Source organism: Wolffia australiana, chromosome 10 (genome assembly GCF_029677425.1).
Source record: "Wolffia australiana isolate 7733 chromosome 10, ASM2967742v1".
In the NCBI taxonomy this organism is placed as follows: domain Eukaryota; kingdom Viridiplantae; phylum Streptophyta; class Magnoliopsida; order Alismatales; family Araceae; genus Wolffia; species Wolffia australiana.
In genome coordinates, this window is record NC_135844.1 from 12,577,501 (window position 1) to 12,596,956 (window position 19,456).

The window sequence follows — 19,456 nt, forward strand, 5'->3', positions numbered from 1 at the left end:
GAGTGCAGTAAAGTTGTGAGGAGAAGGGAGAAGAAGAGGAAGGCACCTGAAAAATTCTTCCCTGGGTGAATTTTGTTTAGGGTCTTCCCCTATTTATACTAAGAGGTATTTTTCATAAAAAACCCACACTTAAGTATATCTTATAACATGTGCGCGGACAAATTTCTAGGTGCAATAGGCCTCTAATGGTTGTGGGACTTCATGTTGTGTGATGTTGTGCATACTGCTGCATGTGCGCCGACACATGCCGGCCACAATTGGTTTGAGCACTTTGTGCTTGCCCAACTATGGTTAGTGCGGGTGCTACTGTACCGAGCAGCAACTCAGCCGTTGGCACAAACCCTTTTATTTTATTTCTTACTTATTTCTCTCTTATTTCTAAAATATTGACATTAGCCTTACAAAATATATAAAAAAATACTAGAGGGAGAAGAAATAAAATATATTTTCTAAACACGTTTTCAATGATAATTATTGGGAAGGTAAATTATGCAAAATATTGTATTAAAATGTTATTTTGATCAAATGACCAAGTTAATACTTGAAATGAGAACTCATTCCAAAATTAAGATAAGTAAAATGATCCCAAAAATGGCCTTAAAATATATAGCATCTCGTGCCTTATTTTGGGTTTATCGCTCCCTCCTCCTTTGTCTCCTCCTTCCTCTTATTTGTCTTATTCTCCTCCCTCTCCTTCCTTTTATGTCCTCTGTTCATTTTTTTTCTGCAGTCTCCTTCCTTTACTTCCTTTTTACCTGCCCTCTCCTTCCTCCTTCCCTCTTTCATTCTTCTTTCTTCTTCTCCTCCTCCTACTTCCTCATCTTTTGTCTCTTTGCTCCTTCTCCTTCCCTCTTATCCTTCTTCATTCTTCTTCTTCCTCTTGCTATTCTTGTTCTCCATCATCCGTCCTCTTTTTATAATCCTCCTCCTTCACCATCCTCCTCCCTCTTCTTCTTCTTCTCCTTCCCCCTCCTTTCTCCTTGTCTTTTTATTCTTCTTCTCTTCATCATCTTCCTCATTCATTCTCCTTTCTGCTCACTCATATTATTCTTCTCCTCCTCCTCCTTCCCTCTTTATCATTTCTTCTTATTTCCCTTCATCTTTGTCTTCCCATTCTTATGCTTCTTCTTCTCAGACTCTCCATTCTCCTTTCTCTATTTACTTCTCCTCCTCCTCCTCCTCCTCCTTGTCGTCCTCTAATCCTTCTTCCTTCTTCCTCTCCCTCTTCTTCTCCCCATCCCCCTTCTCCCTACTCTTTCTCATTATTCATCTTCCCCATCTTCTTCCTCTTCTTTTTATTTTCCTCATGTTGTAATTTATCATGTGTTAGATTTTACATATATTTTATATTATGTTTTTTGTTTAGATTAATTAATAGATTATATCATAATTCGTATTTTATTCTAGTAGGAGTGATTGTATAGAACGTGTTCACTTGGCTCTATAATGATGATCACCCACTTATGGTGCTCAAAAGTATGACCACATCTAATAATGTCCTTCCACGGGTCACCTATACAGTGGAGACCCAATTGATGGATATTATGTGGCTGTCAAGCCAATCACACTACCATGTTTATTTAAGTTCATTAAATAAAATATTTGTGTTCATTATTATTCCGTGTGATGTTTATAACGAAGTCCATGAACATGTGTAATGACTTAGTGAATTACGATGAGATCATAATATAGTGGTCATTAGTCTTTAAACATGTATTCTAAATATTCCTATTCGATGGATAGTCGAGACGAACATTGAATTATTCGGATAGAATAGCACTAGCTGATCCTACTTATATGATAAGTATAGATGATCCTTTGGCTTTTAGTGTCGCAACACTTAAGGACAGACAGTGGATGCTCTTTGGAGAAAGAGTTAAATGAATTGATCCGTACGAATCCCTGAATGATATTATACCTAAACGTCAATCACGTTGATTCAAGTCACAGTCGTATAAGTGATCCACTGACCTGAGACACCAAGGAAGTCTCGTGAGTGGACGACTACGTTTTGACTATGACTTACGAGCGTCTAATCACGAGATTCAAATAAGTCATAGATCGGATGTAGTAAGAAGCTTACGGAGATGATTGAGTGGTCAAGATGGGATCATTCGCACTCGGTATATGAGGAGATTGACTCAAGTAAGACAATGTAGAAAAATCCCGGGCGAAGGTAGTGCGGATATTAGAGAAGGCGTTCTCTAATGATCCCCGTTACGCATCAATACTAATCGAATGACGGATTGGGGTTTGACGATAAACCATACCCTAAGTCGTTCGAGAGTCTTGAGCGGATGATGAATTATACATATACGGTAACTGATGATGGTAAAGGTTCCATTATATATTTTGGGACTACTCTGTATCTTCTAGAGCACGAGGTGTAGCTTGGCACCCCACGGTTGGAAACTTAACCTATCGATTGGGTTAAATCGATCCTTATTTAATTAATATATATATTGATATGGTTAATTAATTAGGTTGGTCAATAAATATTATTGGGGCACTAATGTTATTGACTATAATGATATATGGGCCTAGAGGGTCACACGCACAAGGTCATAAGGGCATTGGTGGATATATTTTACTTTGTAGGGTTTTTGAGAAAAACCTTAAGTGAAATATAAAGAGGGAAAAGGGTCTCATTTTAAGCACCCATGTAAGCCTGATTTGAGAGCCCCTCCCTTTCTCCACTCTCTTCTCCACTCATCCAAGGAAGAGTGTCTTCATGGTGAGGAGATCTTCTAGAATTTCAAGAAGTGTCGAAGAAGAAGACGTGAAGATCCAAGTGCCAAGTGTTCACATGGATACTTCTAGAGGCTGGATGCATGAACGCCTTCAGAATGATTTCAGAGCGGCAAAGTCAAGAGGGGAATCAGTTCCCCACGAGGTACATTCAATATGTTGATTTTAAAGATCGATTGTGAATTGATCAACACGCTTCTGCATCCATGGACCGTGTTTTCCATGGACGAACCAAGGCGTCAAACCCAACACCAATATCATTAAGATACTCACGTCAGAACATCTCGTGGTGCCTAACGTCATCCACGACCAAACATATCAGTCATCACATGCTACTTCATACCTGTCGGTGATGGATATTATGCGTGCCTATTATGTCACAAGAATAACCCACACAATAGGAAGTAGGCGATCAGGCGACAACATGACATGAGGACTAATGTCTTTTGGAGGCATTTCAAAGCTTGTCATCTTTCACGTTATGATGACCTGAAGGGCATTCTCGACAAGCAACAACCATCAATAACCCATGTGACATGTGCCCAACCACATGGAGGGGTGCTCCGACAACAACATTTAAAGGGTCATACGACTAAAAAACAAAATATTTCATTGCACATTCCGTTTCTTAACAAAATCCCCTTGGAACATCGTTCATAATGCAACATTCAAGGTTATGTGGCACTGCGCAACACATGTGGACTTATGCTCCCTAAGTACGAAGGTCATGAAGCGGATAATGATCCAAATGCATGGCCACATGAAGGAAGGTTTGAAGAAACTATGGGATAATGTCCAATGAGTGTCTTTCCTACGTATGCATTAACTGTAGATAATTTTACTAGCCTTGTAGGCATCACCATTCATTGCATGGACAAGAAGTGGGTGTACCGAGAGTGAATGCTCATCATCTGAAATATTGTAAGCAATCACGATGGCGAGAATATGGCATCTATCATTAGCTAAATCCTATAAGAGTTTGGACTACATCCCAAGGTCAACACTGGGAAAAAAATACCCCTTCTAAGTTGAACATAGTAATCATAACATCTGTTTATGCAGGTTTATGCTGTGACCACTAATTAATGCCTCGGTTAATAAGATGATGTTATCAGTGATTATGAAGAAGATAAAGAGTGTCAACCCAATGTTTTGTGCCAAATGACATGTCTTATGTGTCATAAACATCTTCAACCTTATTGTCCAAGCGACAATTTAAAGCTTTGCCATTCCTTCTGCTCATGCAATAGTGCCTGAAGAAGTTGACAGGGGGAGAATGGATGATTAGTGTAATGACAATGAGGACAACTTGCGCGCAGAGATATAATAATAACCTGATGACACTAATGAAGGATGCCATTTATCACATTTTGGAGATACGAAGGCAAAGGTGCAGACGCTAATGCATGACATTTGAAGCTCTGCTCATCAATGAAAGAAGTATACCAAAGTGTGTGGATACCCATGGGAGGTTTGAGCGACCCTCATTGAGTATCCGACCCGAGAAAGGCGTGCGACGTGACCGACCCATCTGAGGGGCCGGGCAGAACAGACCCAACCCCACACGACCGTTGATTAAGACGAGTCAAGACCAAATCGATGCGAGGTTAGATTGGACCGTTCGACGCATTGTTGTGAAAAAAATGACGTTATTGACAAAGTTTTGAGGAGCTTTAGTGTAAAAGGGAAGTTGACAAAGATGTTAAAGGATTTGTGGGAGTTACTGAAAGGCTTTTGCCGCATTCTTGGGATATTTTGTGTCTCTACTGATCATGTCAGCTGGATAGAAACTCTGGCCATTTATGATGTTCATCGTCTAAGGTATCCAACGACATATAAAAAATGTAGTCCAAAAAATCAAAGGGGGAACCTTCTTCTCGTGCTCGAGGTGTTTGTATGAAGTAGATAGCTCATGCATGGCCCTTGCATGCAGGGTGATGCAAAGCAAGTTTGTGCAATACACATAACTCTTGTGGGTGAATGAAGCAATCACTAAATCGGCATTAATGGACCCATTTCATTCAGGGTCCATGCTGCGAGACGGTCAAAAAGTTAACAATCTCCTATATACAATCCCTCTTGCCACATGTGTCATCAAAGCATGTAATGGCTCGCTTATTTAAGCAAATCAGTTCGAAAGAAATGAGTTGGACTCTTGGCTACATAGCACTATGCGAAAGGCCATCATGACCCAACTTATGCAAGGTCATCTTTAGACGAGTTCCATCGATGTCTCGATCCATTCACTAAATCGACAATTAAAATTGTATGTTTTTGATATACAATGGAGCACATAATTATTAAAAATTATATATTTCACTCGATACTTATATTTATAGGAAATGTAAATTAATCAATCTAATTTAGATTATGAAATGTTGTCGTATGATAAATGAATTTAGACGTATATATAATATATTTTGCCAACATATGTTATAGTAATTGGTTTTCGATCTATACAGAAGTGGACTCAATCCATTCACCAGATAATTAAAAATTATATGTTTACAATAAATAATGGAGCATAGAATTATATCTCTCATTTGGTACTTTTATTTATAGGAAATGTAAATTAATCAATATAAATTAGATTCTGACATGTTACTAGATGATAATGAATTTAGAAGTATAGATAATATATTTTCTAACATATGTCATGATATTTAAATAGTTTGCCAATTGTTGCGTTCAACAATATGTTGACCAGGAAGCAATTCGTTTTCCCTCACACATTTCATTTACATTGAGCTAATTGACCATGTCATATTTCATATATTATCTGTAATTTACCCTTTCTTCCATATGGGACAATGGGATACTGAATTTTTGACGGTGTTTGATATCCAACTCCTAATATACATTATCCGTTATCTGCCACGTTCTTAGACTAGCCGATATATGTCTCGATATCCAATATTGGGGGGTTTTCGATGTCCATCTGATATCCGATATTCAGTATCAGAAATCTCCCTGTTATCCACTGGTTATCAGACGTCTGACATGTATATGAGGGGCAAACCCTAGTCCAGGACTGTCAACTTGACGAATGATGTGACAGATGACATTTGCCATTCTCTAGATAATAGTAACAAATAAAGATTTATATCAAGAAACTCAAATAATTTGACTAAAGTGCGATTGACTTGACATCCCCATAATATCCATCAACCTTCACGAGTCACCTAACAGAAAACATATAATGGAACCATTATGACACTTTAAATGAAGATCAAATTACATTTGCATGGATTAGATCAAAGATAGACACATTAACATTCGGGTCAAATTTCCTATGTTTTGAAAATCTGATATCGACCCCCCGTTTTTATTATGCCGACCATGATCGAACCACCGATCCCTACTTGAAAATCCCAAATCGATCGATCATACAATTCATACCATACTACAAATTGGGTTGAAGGCGGGAAAAATTTGAAAATCGCTCAGTAGAACGACGCTTCGCTAGAACGCTACTGCTCATCTCCACAAGAACGAGCCTGCAGATCGTCTCCAGAGAGATTGATCATGGCGTCGGTAGCGAAGGAGAAATTCCAGTGAACGTGGATCTCCGATTTGCGCTGTACGACGAGATGGACACTGAAAACGATCCTCCCAATCCGCGAAATCAACCGCAGCGTGAACTTGTCGGAAGCGAGCTCAGAACGCGCATTTCCGATAGTTTCAGATCATCGAAGGCATTCTTTCCATGCAAACGCCCCCGAGAATTGTGTCACTCTCCCGATTCTCCCAGGTTTGTTCGGCCGGCACTAGAATTCGTTTATGTTATTCAATCAGAGGGTTTCCGGCATTGGTTTTTTTTGAAATTCGCATTAAATCATCGTTCAGGAGCAAAGGATTCAATAATACGCGCGTTCCATTGGCGGAGATCCAACCAAACTTTACACCACCTTCTAATAGGGCGTTCTTGCGACCGCCGGCAGCCTGTATGCAGGTTTTTAGCAATACTTGTTCACCACTGACGGTGACAGATGAAGAGTTTGATGATGAGATATTGAAGGAGATTGATGCCATATGCGAGCAGAGATCTTCTTTGAAGGAGCACTCGAAACGCTCTTTTGATCATGATCCTTCTTCCGCCAGTAATGGGAGATGTCTACAACAAGATCAAGGTCCTGATCTCTCTATAATCCAAAGTTCGAAAGAGGAAACGGCGCTCAACGAGCAGGATTCAAATGATGGGTCAGTGTGTGACGCTTACGCACAGTACTTCAAGTCACTGAACGAGAGACAAAGAGAGGCGGCTTGTACTGATATCTCTGTTCCTCTCATGATCGTAGCAGGCCCCGGAAGTGGAAAGGTCTAACTCATTATTTTTCTTCAATTTTCGCCTTTTTGTGCTATTTTTTCCTCAACCTTGTGTTTACCTCCAGACTTCAACAATGGTTGGACGCGTTTTGACGCTTCTGAAGAAGGTAATTCCTTCTTCTGTTGGGTATCATTATTGATATTTTTTCTTTTTTATTTCGAGATACCCAAATGAATTTTCTGTCAGGGCATCTCTCCTTCAAACATTCTTGCAATGACTTTTACCACTGCTGCTGCATCTGAGATGAGAGATCGAATAGCAAAAGTGACAGGAAAAGCCGTGGCGAAGGAACTTGCAGTCAGTACATTCCACTCCTTCTGTTTGCAGCTTTGCAGATCACATGCTGAGAAGTACGTTAAGGCGGAGACCGACATGGGAGAATATTCTATGGGTTATTTTTTGGCTAGAAATTCAGATAATAAAATATCTCAGTCATCCTTTGAAATCTTTAGACCGTTCTGATTTCCATGAATTCCACAGTAAAATAACCCCTCTCTTAGAAAAACTGCTTCACAGGTTAGATGATCCTAGTAATTTCCTTGGCCACCGGAGAAATGACAGGTTTCCGCTTGGAAGTTTCTTTTGTTGACTTGATCTAGGTGGTACCTAGGCAGATTGCCTTATGAAACTGTCGCTTGATAAGAAAGAACCCTTTAAAATTGGGTCACGATTTCCTTCAGACTCTTACTTCTATCTGTCGTGGACTAGAGTTTTTCTCTTGTTAACCAACTTTTCTGCATTTTTTTCCTCGTCAACTGTGGCGCTTTAACCTCTATATCTTTTGGAATCTTTTGTTTGAACAGGTTGAAACGCACCCCAGAGTTTCTAATTTACGGTCATGCACAACAAAGACGAGCTGTCATTGAGTCTCTGCGAGTGTTAGAGGATGAGAAAGAGGACGCTTGTAAAAGTAATGACGTTGGTAAAGATGCAGTTTGTTTCAAAGATTTGTCGAAGAAGTGGCAAAAGTTCGTTACTCAGGTCTGTTTTCTTTAATGTGATTTTAAAATTCTTCAAAAAAGTAAGATAGATCATATAAAAATATAACTTACCACATTCTATGATATTAATTTGTCAAATGTGATGGTGTGATGACATTAACTTACTGTTGTATCAAGACTCGGGATCTTTGGTTGCCTAGATTTGAGCCTAGTTTGGACCTATCTGCAACTCATGGTGTTGTTTTAGGCCAAGGCTTCTGGTAGGACTTCCGAGGATTACCAAAAAATGGGCAACGACAAGGGTGTATGTCCTTTCTTACTCATTCTATTTCTTCTTTTTTCTGATTTTTTGTGATTATAATCTGGCCTCTGTTTCATTTCTAGTTCTTGTTTTTGTTTACAGGCTAAAATTCTTGAGAGCTACGAGTCTATATTAATTTCCTGCAATGCTCTGGATTACCATGACTTCATAAGCTGTTCAGTGAAATTACTGACGGAGTTTCCAGAAGGTAAGGGTCAATTATGCAGAGTCCGACATTTGTTGGTTGGTTCCCCGACCCTGCAATACCAATATTTGAAAATTTTTTTTGTCCACTTGTAGTGTATAAAAACTGCATGGATCAGTGGAAGGCGATTGTTGTAGATGAGTTTCAAGATACCAGTTCAATGCAGTATAAGCTTTTACAAGTTCTTGCGTCACATAATCAGATAACTGTCATCGGCGATGATGATCAGGTCTGTTAGTTTTGTTTTCCTAGTTTTTCTTAAATGTCTTAATCTCTGATTGTTTTCTTTATTTCAGTCGATATTTAGTTTTAATGGGGCTGATGTTTGTGGGTTCGATTCATTTCGTCAAGATTTTCCTGATTACAAAGAGGTAAAACACACAGTCTTCTTTTCATCAACTTTTTAGTCTTGCGTTATTGTTTGTTAAAATTCTTCTCAGGTTAGGCTATGCAAAAACTACCGTTCAACTCGCTGTATTGTGGAGGCTGCTTCATCTCTTATTCGTTATAACATCAAACGCTGTCAGCAGAAAGAAGTCGACACAGAAAATCCTTCTGGATGTAAAGTATCCACTCTAAATTTAAAATGCACAATAATTCCGCCTAGAAGCAATGGTTGAATTCTACTTTACTCATGTGTGAGACATATTTCTAGATGCATAGTTATACTCTCTTTTCCTTAGTTATGGTTAGATTATTGTCAAGGAATGCTACACTGAAGACGCACAATGCTCATTTGTCATTGACAAAATCTTGGTGATGACATCTGATAAATTTGAATGCAAATTATCCTTTGATGATATTGCGATCCTCTATCGAAGACAGGTGAGTTTATGTTTGTCCATAATTTAGGGTCATGGTTTGAGTTTTCTGATTTTTTTTGAAAAAATGTGTTTCCTGATCCTTAACTACATTTTTTCTGAAATCTTAAATACCTAGGTCACCGGGAGGCTTTTTCAAATGAAATTTCGTGAGCGGAAGATACCTTTCAACAATCATGGCGTTGCTTTCTACAGGAAAAAGGTTTCTATGAAGTTCTACTTATTATCAACTGTCATCCGTGGATGCATATCTTTATTATTTCTATTTTATTACTGCATATGTTTGTGTATTTGTGTGAGTACCCTTAAAAGGCCATACACTATTTTTCATGTTACTGACCCACTTAATGTGAGTGGTGCATTCTGTAACCCTGCATATCGTGGGGACTTGTATTTGAGTTTGTATGTTCTTGTCTCCAAATCCCATTTGTTAGCTTGGGCTCCCAGGTGTTGAAGCCAGGAAGGTTTCAGAGGAGCTACGTTCAACATGGTATCGGCGAAGTCAATGAGCTGCAAATGAGGCGCGGAGGACTTTTGTCATTAATCTTTTCCTTGCCAGCAGCCACCCAAAAAACCGCACCTTCAATGGGACTTTTTGACTCCATATGAACCTGCATGCACTGACCAGTGCCATGTCTTCCTCTTGTCCTTCTCGAATCATCGTATAAGCCTTATGAACCATTCCTGGAAGTGTGATGATGCAAGTGTTCATGCCTGGATGCTTGAAGGAATGGCAAAAAGGTTTAATTCTCTTCCTGAACGCAGCGAAGCAGATTTGGGATCATTCACATAATAAATTTTCCAGGAAGAATCATAACTGGAAAGTCTATGGGTTAGTTACCAAGGTGAGGAATCTCTTGCAGGGTGACACGATTATAATGGAGTATTCCAAGGAACTGCAAGCTATCTGGTGGGAAATTGACCACTATAGACTAGGGAATGGCATGTCTCGGATGGGACGGCTTGGACGCAACTGGATAGATGATGATCGGTGACAAACGAGAGTGTGACATCTTGTTTGTCACGTTTCCTGTTCCGTCTCACGTCCCTGCGTTTTGACAAAACACATCACAATTTTGTCACACTGGCTTGCATGCCCGGTCATCATCCCGTCACCGGATGCCATTCCGGCCACACAGGACGAAAGGATATATGAACACAATATTTTTTACATTTGTGTCTCTCTCGCTCTCTCTCTCTTTTCTCACATTCTCTCGGTGTGTCTCACACCCTCTCTCTCTCTCTGTCAAACTCGGTCACTTGGTCTCTCTCTTTCCCTCTTCTCTCTTTCTGTCTCTCCGTTTCTCCCACTTCTCTTTCTCTGTCTCTCTCCCCCTCTTCGCTCTCGGCCTCTCTCTCCCCCTCTTCTCTCTTAGTCTCTCTCTGTCTCTCTCTCCCTCTTCTCTCTCGGTCTCTCTCTCTCCCTCTACTCTCTCTGGGTCTCTCTCTCTTGCTACTCTCTCTCGGTCTCGCTCTCCCTCTTCTCTCTCTCTGTCTCTCTCTCTCTCTCTCCCTCTACTCTCCCTCAGTCTCGTTCTCCCTCTTCTCTCTCTCTCTCTGTCTCTCTCTCTCCTCTCTCTCTCTCTCTCCCTCTACTCTCCCTCGGTCTCGCTCTCCCTCTTCTCTCTCTCTCTGTCACTCTCTCATCTGTCTCTCTCTCCCTCTACTCTCCCTCAGTCTCGCTCTCCCTCTTCTCTCTCTCTCTGTCTCTCTCTCCTCTCTCTCTCTCTCTCCCTACACTCTCTTTAGGTCTCTCTCTTTCCCTCCTCTCTTTTGGTCTTTCCCTTTCCCTCTTCTCTCTCTCGGTCTCTCTCTTTCCCTCATCTCTCTCTTGGTCACTCTCTTTCCCTCTTCTCTCTCTCTCAGTCTCTCTCTTTCCCTCTTCTCTCTCTCTCTCTTAATCTTTCTCTTTTCTCCCTCAGTCTCTCTTTCTCCTCTCTCTCTAGGTCTCTCTCCCTCCTCTCTCTCTCCTGGTTTCTCTGTTTTTTTTTGGGGCAAAAAACACGGTGTCGGGTATGACCAACCCCTACGGTTGTGCCCGTAGACCGATCCAGCCGTGCCCTAGATGCCACCCAGGGAGATGTTATTTATAAAATGTAGTGTTCAACAACGTTTATTGGCATGGAGCGAGCATACATGTCCTAATTATACACAAACCCTACTCGCCCACACACTTGTTGCAGAAAAGAAAAAATACATGAGTGATACCTATAAGGAGCCAAGAGAAGGTTGCTCATCGTCGTTAGTGTGCTGGAGCTCGCAGTGTGGCAATGCATGGCGTGTGCGCAGTCCCCCCCGCTGTCCGCAGATGTCACTTTGGGGTACATGGCAGGTAGGCCTATCAAGCGAGAGGGCGACCTCTCGCGCGTCCAGTGCTCCATGCAATTTGCCAGTCCTGCGGGCCCTCCTTCGACAGTGTGCGTCACGTACGAAGAGCTTTAAGCCGAGGCGCTCAATGCGATATCATCCACGAGCTGCCTGAGGGAGTTCCGGCCAAGAGAGGAAAGAGTGTGTGCATACTGCATGGTTGTCAAGGGCATCTGCTGTTTGGTTGCATGTGCGTAGCTGGTGACGAACACTAGTCAGACGAGGGCGGCACCGCATGATGGCCTGCCATATGCGGTGCAACCGCCACTGAGAACATAAGCCTGCATGAAGCATCCCAAAGGAGTAAACCATCACGTATCGTCATACCCTTGGTTACCGTATTAGTTTGGATGCCATAAAAGACAAAAAAGCAAAGAGAATGCTCCCTCCGGCAGGCCCCTGGTCTCTTTGTTTCCTCTCTCTCAATCTCTCTCTCTCTCTCTCTCTCTCTTCTCCCTCAGTCTCTCTTTCTCTCCTCTCTCTCTCTGGGTCTCTCTCTCCCTCTTTCCTCTCTCTCTCGGTCTCCCTGCTTCCTCTCTCTCAGCCTCTCTCTCTCTCCCTCGTCTCCCTTCTCTCTCTCTCTCCTTTCTCTCGGTCTCTCCTTTCTCTCTCAGTCTCGCTTTCTCTATCTCTTCCTCTTTCTCTCAATCTGCCTTTCTCTCTCTCTCTCTCTCCCCCTCTTCTCCCTCTCGGTGTCTCCTTTCTCTCTCAGTCTCTCTTTCTCTATCTCTCGCTCTTCTCTCTCAATCTGCCTTTCTCTCTCTCTCTCTCCCCCTCTTCTCCCTCTCGGTGTCTCCTTTCTCTCTCAGTCTCTCTTTCTCTATCTCTCGCTCTTCTCTCTCAATCTGCCTTTCTCTCTCTCTCTCGGTCTCTCTTTATCTCTCTCCCTCTTCTTTCTCGGTTTCGCTTTCTCTCTCTCTCATCATTTAACAATCTGTCACCACCATTATCTGGGAGAACTATCCCATCACGTCACCCGTTTGAGATCCTCTGTCACTGTCACATCATCCATTACTAATACTTCGTCCCATCATCCGTCATCATCACAACATTCTAAGATGTCATCATTCACTGTCACCTCATCAGTCACGGCTCTTTCACTGTGATGATTGACGTGAGAGGTGACGTTGGTCGCTCCCTACCATAGACCGTTACCTGACCAAGATTATGTGGCATCGAGATACACCTTCACAGATCAGCTGTATAATTTTACGATGGGACAGAATAAACATTATGAAGCCTTGAGGAGCCAAGTTTTAAATTATGAGAGGTTACCTAATCTTGAGAAATCTATTCATATTATGCTTAAGGAAGAGAATTGACTTCAACTTGTTCTTGAGGAAACAAGCTCTTGACTTATGGTCAAGTCCAAAAACAGAAGACTCCGCTGAATGGACTTGAAGAGGGTGGAGAGATCCAATTCATTGTCACAAAGCAGAAGAGCGAAAAGATTGACTAGAAATTTCAAGGAGGAAGGCAACATTATAGAGGAAATAAGGAGAAATGCCATTCTGAAGAGACTTGTTGGGATCTGCATGTACATCTGCCCAAATCAGTTTAGGCTTATGGTACGAACCTTGACCTAGGCTCGTATCGGGAGGAGGATTGGGGACGAGGAAGGTTAGAAGTTCCCGGGGTAGAGAGGTGAAACGGGAATGGTAGAGGATGGGCCGAGCTGAGGAGGTAGGGCTCGGCCGAGGACGAGCCGCCTGAATGAAACAGTTTATTAATAAGGCATTTGTTCTTCATGGATGGCCATAGTGGTGAATTAAATAGCAGTTGAGGAAAGAAACACGTCAATGTTTGTCATATAATGGCATACTTCTTAAAAAAGTTGTTTAATTCTTTGGACAGTAACTATCCTTCACTGTTTGCTGTTAAACAGCCTATCTTTAGTGAAGTGAAGACGATAGCGAGGACGGGGATCGTGGAGGGAGGAGGTGCGTGGACGTAGGAGAGACGAGCGAGGAAGAGAAACCACTGATCCTTAATAACCAAATCCAAGTCTGCCCTCCTACAAGGAGGGTTGTGCTATTTAAAGGGAACACAGGGGAAAGGAAACATAGCGAATGACGATAATGCCCTTCACGCCGCCAGGGGACCTTATCAGCTTATTATGCGAATTCACAAGGAACGGAACAAGGAGAGCCAGAGACTGAGGCACCCAGAGCTGGTAATGAAGAATTCACATTTCTCAAGGAGTTTGAAAAGTTGAAGAGCAAAGAGGTCCTGATATAGATTAGGTATCAAGTAGGGTCATTCTGTGGTAATCCTCCCTCGAATAATATTCGGAATGAGGAACTTCAACAAGAATCGAGAAAAAAATTCTAGGCAGGTTGTTGTTCTCATAGATCAATCAAGAACAAACTGGTAAAGCTCACTGACAGACGAGAGACCGATAATCAGGAAGAAGAATGAGATATGGATTGAGAAGAATTGTGGATTGATCCTTCCCCCTTTTGGTGGCAGGCCATTCCTGCAGTTCAGCCTTCAGCTGCAGCTGCCGATTAGGAAATCAACTTTTCTTGGAAAATACCCCTCCGCATTCGCCCACTCCTTTATTTATAGTTTCTGTCATATGTTCCACCTATTCCATTCTTGTGACCTGTTCACACAAACTCTTCTTAGCCCGTCTTTGGTACGTTTCTCCATATCCCATGGCATTGTCTGAAGGCACATTCTCGCTAACAAGAAGATTGTATCAAGTCCACTGAAGTTTGATGACATTTACATGGTTGAGTGAAGCGAGCTCACAGAGTAACAGTGGTTGGCAGGGGTTCCAGTTTTGCCTGCACATTACCAGTACAAGATGACACCCTAATATGCCCTAAGATGCTGTATCCTGGGCACGATGACCTAGGAGATGATGAATTTCCTGCATGTCAGCTTTGTGAAAGATAGGTCCACAAGGATAGTGCCAAATATCATAATGATGGGCACATTTATGAGCTGACTTCCAAGGTATTTTTAGCCAGACAAGGGAGGACAGTTGTGTCACATAACTTAAATCTGCAGGCTTTATAGAAGGAGATTGAATGTCACCGCGCCATTAAATGAGACCTTCAGGCGTCAAATTCTCCATAGGGAGAATGTGCCTGATCTGGAAGCGGCTGTGGAAATTGTGAGGGACAAGGAGAATCACTTGAAGCTTGTTCCAAATATGTCCAAACCCAATTCGGTTTTGTTCATGGGCGAAAAGGTTAACTTTAATCCTACCCAGGGAGACTCTGCCGCAGGTCGTTGAGTTGCCAACTTATCCACTGGACAAGTCCAAAGGGATGATGTAAGAGATGCCCTCTGGCGTGTGTACTGAAGGAAGAAACGGCATAAGAAGGAGACGCATTGGAAATAAGCTTGCCATAACCAGAAAGAGCACAGGAAGACATATGGTCTTGGTCTTCTCAATTCTATTCTTTATATTTTCCTATGGACAATTTTTTTTTTTGATGATGTATTTTTTTGCCAAATTTTCTCAAAGTGCATTGTACACATTCTGATATGACTTCAGACAATGCCGTGCAGCAATGAAGAAAGAGAATCAATTGAGAGAAAAAGATCAATTATCCCCATGAGTTATCCAGGTTCTGGAAAAACTACCAAAGAGAAAAGATAACGCTCTCAACACTGGAACAACAAAGGAAAAACACATTCCAGATCTGTAATTGGTAAAATGATCTTCAAGCTGCGCATGGACACCATTTACTCCTGTTGGAGGAAGCCTTTCTGAAAATTCATGCCTCCAAAGATTAAGCGTTTATATGTTATGTGTCTTAGTGTTCCAACTCCTATATGATGATAAGGAACCCCTTACATGAGGCGAGTTTGGCATATTATGTTCCTACGTCTATTGCCAACTCCAGGGGCAGGGGGCTTCTTTCTGCCAGCCCTCTCCCTTTCTCTACATCCCCGTGGAGCTCTTCACTTATATCTATGTTTTGGGCTTATGAAATTCTGTCTGCTCTTTGGTTGTGTGATATTGCAGTATTATAGAACCTGAGAGTTCTTATTGGCAAAGATAGGGATAGTGAAGGAGAACCGGCAGTAAGACGTTGCCTGGAACTCAAGGAGAGGGAAAAAATTCTGGAAAAATCATCAGCGAGCGGAGTTAATTTGCTGGAAGAAAAACATGATGCGACCTCACCTCCCATGAGAAGGAAGCTAAAAGGGAATATACACAATATTCGGTGTTAAAATATCAGACAGGGCCAATATTGGGCTGGGCCTTGTTGGACAGAGGAAAAGCCTGGAATGACGATGTAAAGAATGGAAGTGGTTCAGAGGGCGGTTAGGTCTATTCTGGAATTCTGATCTGGAAACCAGCCGGCGTCTTATGGAGGGTGAGGTGAGTCAACCTTAGATTCCTCCCGTAGAGCGTGGGCTGGCGGAGCACAGTGACGAAGCTATAAGAGATCCCCATATGTGGAAGGTGTTCGGCGGCAGAATTGAGGACGGAGCTATCTCCTGGTATGCTGGTGGTTTTTTTCTGTTGTCTATCAATACATAGGACGTATCACATCGTGCATGGAGCAGATACAAGAACCAACAATCTGTTGACATCTTGGCTTTCCTCCTAAAGAAAGGGCTGCCTATTTTAGGAAATACAAGTAGAGTGGGAAATGACTACAATAGCCCTGGCAGGTATAATGACAAAATACCTTATATACAATTGAGATCGTATCACAGTAATTCCCATTTAGTAGGTAGACATCGATCCTAGTCAATTTGTCTTATAACCCTCCGTGATACTGCTCTGATGAGTAAAGGGAGTTTTTTTTGTCTTATATTAGTCCTCTGTGAAACTGAGACGAACTCCATGAAGACTTATCAAAGGAATAACAAGAGAAGGGTCGTCACACGTGCGGCTCAATAAAGACACGTGGGCAGATTTGAATAAAAGAGCGGGAAAAGGGAACTATAAATAAAGGTCTAAGCCAAGAAAGGGAGGCAGTTTTTGAAAGTTCAGATCGCTTGGGCGAGAATGCTGGCAGGAGATCCTCCTGTCCAGGGGAACAAGAACCGATCTGGTCTTGTTCTGAGTTACTAGTCCTAATTCTTTCCCTCTCCCCTTCCACCTACGCTCAAGACTTTTCCTCTCATTCTTCTATCATTCTCTCAATTGATCCACGGGGATCGTGTTGCTACAATTGTTCTTCTAAGAACGTTGGGTTTTCTTTGGAATCCTTTGGTTTTCTATCAATTTCGCCAACAGGATCGTATCAGAAGCAAAGTCTGCTGATTACGACACTTGAACTATTTAATTTGTTGAATCTTCTATAGCCTATCCCCGTGAGAACAAAGAAATTGGATCAATCCATCGCAAACATCTACTTGATATTCTCTATTTTTTCTTCGGCTTACTGTACCTACTATACTTTTACTAGAGCTCCCTAAATCACTTACATTCTTTGTAGTGGTTCATTCTCTTTGGTTCTTGTGTAAACTTAGGTGGTTAGAGCTGTCATATCTATTTTGAGAACTGCATTGCCACAGTGTGGAAATGGTCCCTTTCGTCAGGCTTTCAAGGCACTCCTCCTCTGTGAAAAAGAGGTAAAGAAAAAGGTATTGAACATCATTTTTTCTAGGCATAATTCTGGAGTCCTGTCTTTCTATCTTATATTCTACTTCATGATCCATTGACTTGTATTCTCATTTTTTTGATTTTATAATACAGATAATTGATTATGTCGAGAAGATCGCATCTGCTAGAAATGTTCCATTCTTGTCTGCAGCCTCTGATATATTTGGGGCAAAGATTTCTGGTACATTCAAAAGGTCACACATTTAAGTTTTCTTGGTGAAGCAGTCCCCTCTCTCTCTTCTTTCATGTTCATTTTATGTACTGTGTTATTGGAACACCCCAACAATAACCTTATGTCAATCTTTAGACTTGAGTTGCTTAATTTTTTCCCCTCTACGATTCCTCACTTTTCAAATCTCTAATTCTACATGGTATCAGAGTTTCACTGACGATTAGCCAGAACTTCTCATCCGTAAAGGCAGTGGTCTCATCTGCGACCTTCTCCCCCTTCTGCACCTTGTTGCTTGTAACAAGTCAGAGATAGAGAGCTGTGGAACTAGGGAAACTACTGAAGAAAGCAACACTACTAATAACCATGATAGAAAAAGCAAGAACTTCATTGAAGGAGACCAAATTAGCATCTCCTCTCAAGTGGCCGATATGCTAGCAGGAAACCCCAAGATCCTGATACCCAAAACCCTAGTTTCACCCCGTTGGGAGGGCAGCTTGGACGTTCCCAAACGAGTTATTCTTCTCAATTACCCCTTTTGTCTCTGTAACCTGATAGTGGGTTGGTTCTGAACTGGCCCGTACCGGATCAATGTTGTTTCTTTTCTTTTATGTCTTTTATTCTGGACCCCTAATGAGGTACCCATAATGGGCCTAATTCCTGTAACTGGTATATTTACTGGATCCTAATTCGAAGTGTTTATTTTTTCCTTCCAAACCCTAAGAGGTCTCATAAGCCTCTGCTAAAGCAATGACTAACTGTTATTATGGCTGAATCATAATTCAACTTTATCTGGACAGTGGTCCTGGTAGATATCTTAAAGAGACTACCATAAGGTGTGCTGCAGATGGAACCTGTTTGGAAAAAAATGCAGCAGTGAGCCCTGCACTAGTTCCCAGAAGAAGGAAACAGTTGAATCTCATAAACTTGTAGCTGCAGAGTAGATAGGGAATGCTTATTTTCCAATGCAAGGAAAAAAGTGTATCAGGGGATATTTTTATTAAATACTTTTTAAGTATGCATTGTGCTCAAGGAAAAAAACAAAGGTAATGTGCATGGAGAAGCTAGGGTTCCATTCATCCTTGGAGATGATACCTCTTCATCTTGGCCAGAGTACCCTGTGGGACCTAGTTATACAATGAAATCTTATTTGTAGGATTAAAAAGTAAAATTTCTCAGCTTATTCTTTCCTTAACTTTCTCTCTCTCTTACTTTCGCTCTCATCTCTCGCCTTCAGGAGACACATCACAATTGCCACTAACCACCACTACCACCTCTGAGACCTGTCTTGTCACTACCTCTGTCCGGTGTTGCGCCTTGTGGTTCTTAGTCACCATATCTGTCCTCTGCTATGGCTGCCAAGTCTTCTCGCGGCCACCACAATGCCTGTCCGCTCTTGGGTATCCTAAAGGGAGGTTTCTCATTTGAAGGAAAAAATATACACATGAGAAATTACAAAAGTGCCCTTAATGGGCTACAATACCAAAAGGGTGTATATGCATGTGCCAATCACATAAGAAGTCCCGAAGAACAGAAAATAATAGAGGTGAAAACGTGTCATTTCATCCAATGCATTGCTAGATGCTTTAGAGGAAGGTATTGGGGCATCATTAATTGAGGAAGGTATTGAGGAAGGTAACGATGGAGAGCATTATGCTCTCTTGAATTTGCTTTTGCATTTTATATTAATTCTTTTCATCTATTTGCTCTTCTGAAAATTTTACCTATCTTATTATTATTGAAGAAATGAGACATGATGTTCTATGGCCCTATCTGTCTCTATTACCTGAAAATATGACTTTCATTTATTTCAGGGCCCAACTTACTCAAGGCCGCAAGGTCCTGTCTTCCTTGAGCAACTTTTCAAAGCTTGTTAGTGAGGTGATTGCATCTGCTTGATTAAAATTTAATTCCATGTTGTGTTGTATTAGTCCTCAATGTTCATTCCCTTCTATAATATATAAACTTGTATGCATAACTTTAAAATTTTACCTTCATT

General features: G+C 41.5%; 1 protein-coding gene across 1 annotated transcript in view; it reads left to right on the forward strand.

Annotated features, from left to right (window-relative positions):
* The first annotated feature begins 4,447 nt into the window (after positions 1-4,447).
* SRS2 (P-loop containing nucleoside triphosphate hydrolases superfamily protein) overlaps positions 4,448-19,456 on the forward strand; it is a 49,730-nt gene continuing 34,721 nt past the window's right edge. The window contains exons 1-16 of the mRNA XM_078581538.1: positions 4,448-4,569; positions 6,170-6,499; positions 6,595-7,066; positions 7,140-7,181; positions 7,262-7,425; positions 7,879-8,056; positions 8,264-8,320; positions 8,420-8,525; positions 8,618-8,751; positions 8,819-8,893; positions 8,963-9,088; positions 9,216-9,347; positions 9,462-9,545; positions 17,156-17,269; positions 17,382-17,482; positions 19,272-19,338. Of these exons, the coding sequence (XP_078437664.1) occupies positions 4,448-4,569; positions 6,170-6,499; positions 6,595-7,066; positions 7,140-7,181; positions 7,262-7,425; positions 7,879-8,056; positions 8,264-8,320; positions 8,420-8,525; positions 8,618-8,751; positions 8,819-8,893; positions 8,963-9,088; positions 9,216-9,347; positions 9,462-9,545; positions 17,156-17,269; positions 17,382-17,482; positions 19,272-19,338 (2,304 nt within the window). The remainder of the gene's footprint in view (positions 4,570-6,169; positions 6,500-6,594; positions 7,067-7,139; positions 7,182-7,261; positions 7,426-7,878; positions 8,057-8,263; positions 8,321-8,419; positions 8,526-8,617; positions 8,752-8,818; positions 8,894-8,962; positions 9,089-9,215; positions 9,348-9,461; positions 9,546-17,155; positions 17,270-17,381; positions 17,483-19,271; positions 19,339-19,456) is intronic.